Source organism: Populus nigra, chromosome 3 (assembly GCF_951802175.1).
Source record: "Populus nigra chromosome 3, ddPopNigr1.1, whole genome shotgun sequence".
NCBI lineage: Eukaryota > Viridiplantae > Streptophyta > Magnoliopsida > Malpighiales > Salicaceae > Populus > Populus nigra.
In genome coordinates this window covers 13,139,309-13,142,515 of record NC_084854.1, presented here as the reverse complement: position 1 = coordinate 13,142,515, position 3,207 = coordinate 13,139,309, and the positions used below count along the sequence as shown (strand labels likewise).

Here is a 3,207-nt window from a genome sequence, read left to right as displayed (position 1 = left end):
ACTTTTCATAAATTTTTTTTTCAATTCAATTCAATTCAATTAATTTATTAAATATAAGCATGAGATACTTACTTCATGATATTTTATTTGGTTTGCTTTCCGGATCATTGCTCTAATAACGTGTGTGACCTTTTTCGGTGTAATCGTGTAATCTTTTGTAATGGTGTTAAAATTGTCTTGGTGAGCTCTTTCTAGTGATGTGATATTATCCACAATGGAATACTGATAAGTCTCCGGCAAGCTTTTTTTTTTTTTTTCCTAAGTATAATGTTGGTAGCTAATTTTTTATACTTAATTATTGTAAATTTCTTTTGTTCACTTTATTTGTTGTTAAAGTCTTTTTTTTTAATTATATTATTAAATTAATCGATTTCATTAAGCCAATAAAATCAATAATCTAAACATCAAACTTTTCTTATTTTTTTTTTAAATACTATAATCACTTAAAAAAAGAATTTATATTAGAAAAATTTAACCTTGTCTACAATATATAAGAGAGCACCAATCTAATTAATGTCAAGGCTAAGCTATTAAAAAAGATAAAATAAAATAAAATAAAAAATCGTACGTGTGGGAGGGGATGGAATACCGCCAAAAAGGATAAAAATGGTTCCGAAACTGTACTGTGTGGCAAATAATAAAACAATGGTGCGCACCATAATCCATCCTCTACTCTACTCTTCTTCCTTTGCTGCTTCTTCATCATTCATACGTTCCGAAGGAAATCTTCGTCTCTATTCTATAAATGCATCATGGCTTCTCTTGCTTTCACTCCAACTCCAACCCCAAAACTTGATCTCTCTCACTCTAAAGCTAAACCCACAAAATCCTACAATAAATTAATTAGAAAACCACCCCATCTTTCTATGCCTCAAATCCAATATAAAAACTCCCAATCTAATTTGCAACAATCTTACTTCAACACCATCTTTTCTCTATGTGGACAAGGTCAAATTCAAGCAGCTTTCAAAATTTTAACTGAGATGGACAGAAGAAAAATCCCAATTGGACCCGATATCTATGGTCTGCTACTTCAGGGATGCCTCTATGATCGTGCTCTCTTTATGGGTCAGCAAATTCACTCTCGAATTATAAAAATTGGTGATTCTCTTGCAACAAATGAGTATTTAGAGACGAAGTTGTTCATTTTTTATGCAAAATGCCATCTTTTTGAGGTTGCAAATAATTTTTTTTCTAGATTAAGTGTAAAGAATGTGTTTTCTTGGGCTGCTATTATTGGTTTGAATTGTAGAATGGGTTTCTATAGAGAAGCTTTAATGGGTCTTTGTGAGATGATAGATACTGGGATTCTGGCTGACAATTTTGTGGTGCCTAATATTTTGAAGGCATGTGCTGCATTGCAGTGGATTTCGTTTGGGAGAGGGGTTCATGGCTATGTAGTGAAAATGGGTTTTGATAGGTGTGTGTTTGTTTCAAGTAGTCTTGTGGATGCGTATGGAAAATGTGGGATTTTAGAGGATGCAAGGAAGGTGTTTGATAATATGTCTGACAAGAATGTAGTTACATGGAACTCCATGATTGGAAGTTATGTCCAAAATGGGTTCGATGTGGAAGCAGCACGAGTGTTTTCTGAGATGAGGTTGGAAGATGTTGAGCCCAATCAAGTTACATTATTGAGCTTTCTTTCAGCTTCAGCTAATTTAGGTGCAGTTGAAGAGGGTAAGCAAGCCCATGCGATTGCTGTTTTAGGTGGTTATGAACTGAACAGCATCTTGGGTGGTTCAATTTTGAACTTCTATTCTAAGGTTGGGCTAATCAAGGATGCTGAGTTAGTCTTTGGTATGATGCTTGAAAAAGATGCAGTTGCTTGGAATTTGCTCATTTCTAGCTATGTGCAATATGGCCAAGTTGAAAAGGCGCTTGATTTGTGCCATTTGATGAGATTAGAGAACATGAGATTTGACTCTGTGACACTGGCATCCATATTATCTGCCTGTTCTATTATGGGAAATATAGAACTTGGTAAAGAGGGGCACTGTTATTGTATTAGAAACTATCTTGCATCTGATTTAGCTGTGGCTAATAGTATGATAGATATGTATGCCAAATGTGAAAAAATTGCAGATGCAAGGCACGTTTTCAACTCTACAATGAATAAAGATCTTCTATTATGGAATACTCTATTGACTGCTTATGCAGAGCTTGGTGTAACTGGAGAAGTCTTGAAGCTGTTTTATGGGATGCAGTTGGAAAGTGTGCCACCAAATGTGATGTCATGGAATGCTGTGATTTTGGGATTTATTAGAAATGGCCAGATCAATGAGGCTCAAGATATGTTCTCACATATGCAGGCTGTTGGCATCCATCCGAACTTGATGACATTTACTACCCTCATCTGTGGTCTGGTTCAAAATGGTTTTGGCAATGAGGCCATTCTGGTATTCCAGAAAATGCAAGAATGTGGGATAAGAGCTAATCTCCCAATCATCATTAGCACAATCTCAGCCTGTACAGATGTGGCATCATTGCAATATGGAAGGGCCATTCATGGCTATATCTTAAGGCATGACTTATTGTCACCTATTCCAGTTGCAACTGCTTTAGCGGAAATGTATTCCAAATGTGGAAATATGGACCAAGCTAAGAGGGTTTTGGTGTGATTTCAAGAATACATTCATATGATCTCTGCCAGTGGATTTGGTCAAGGTTTAGAAATTCTTGTGCAGCATAAGCATCCATAGATGAGAACCAGATAGAACACACCTTCATATCCGCTTCAATGATGCTGACTGATAATATCTTGGTAAGTGAAAGTCTTCGCCTTTTATGGATGTATACTTTGAAAATCATGTCAAAAGTGTGGAGAATTATTAATTTATGATAATCTTCTTTCTAGGTTTGGAATCCGGATGAAGCTTCAAGGTTTTCTCTCACCATGCCATGAGACACTGTGAGATGAACAAGATTATTTCTAAACAAGTTTTTAGATTTCAAACTACGTGGCCCTTTGAAATTCATATACAGCTGCCGGGAGGTGAATTTGTTCTAAAAATTAAGTTACTTAATGCAACTAGAAAGGCCTAAAGAAAAGGCTAGACGTGGCTGGAATTCAAATTGGCTGCGAACACCTTGCATTTGTTGCTCATGATGGGTCACACACCGCAACTGTGGTCGTACATGTAATTTTTGTTTTAATGTGAACTGAAATGCATTCGAACTAGAGAAATTTCTTCCATTGAGAACAAA

General features: G+C 35.9%; 1 protein-coding gene across 1 annotated transcript; it reads left to right on the top strand.

Moving 5' to 3' along the window:
- Nucleotides 1-620: 620 nt before the first annotated feature.
- Nucleotides 621-3,207, top strand: LOC133690025 (pentatricopeptide repeat-containing protein At5g55740, chloroplastic). The gene is made up of 2 exons (XM_062110168.1): nt 621-2,764; nt 2,858-3,207. Exon 1 carries the CDS (start codon nt 753-755, stop codon nt 2,619-2,621), a length of 1,869 nt encoding a protein of 622 aa, XP_061966152.1. The 5' UTR covers nt 621-752; the 3' UTR covers nt 2,622-2,764; nt 2,858-3,207.

Bases quoted from the DNA above. Each gene is read 5' to 3' on its own strand.
- LOC133690025 (XM_062110168.1), top strand. From the start codon at position 753: ATGGCTTCTCTTGCTTTCACTCCAACTCCAACCCCAAAACTTGATCTC.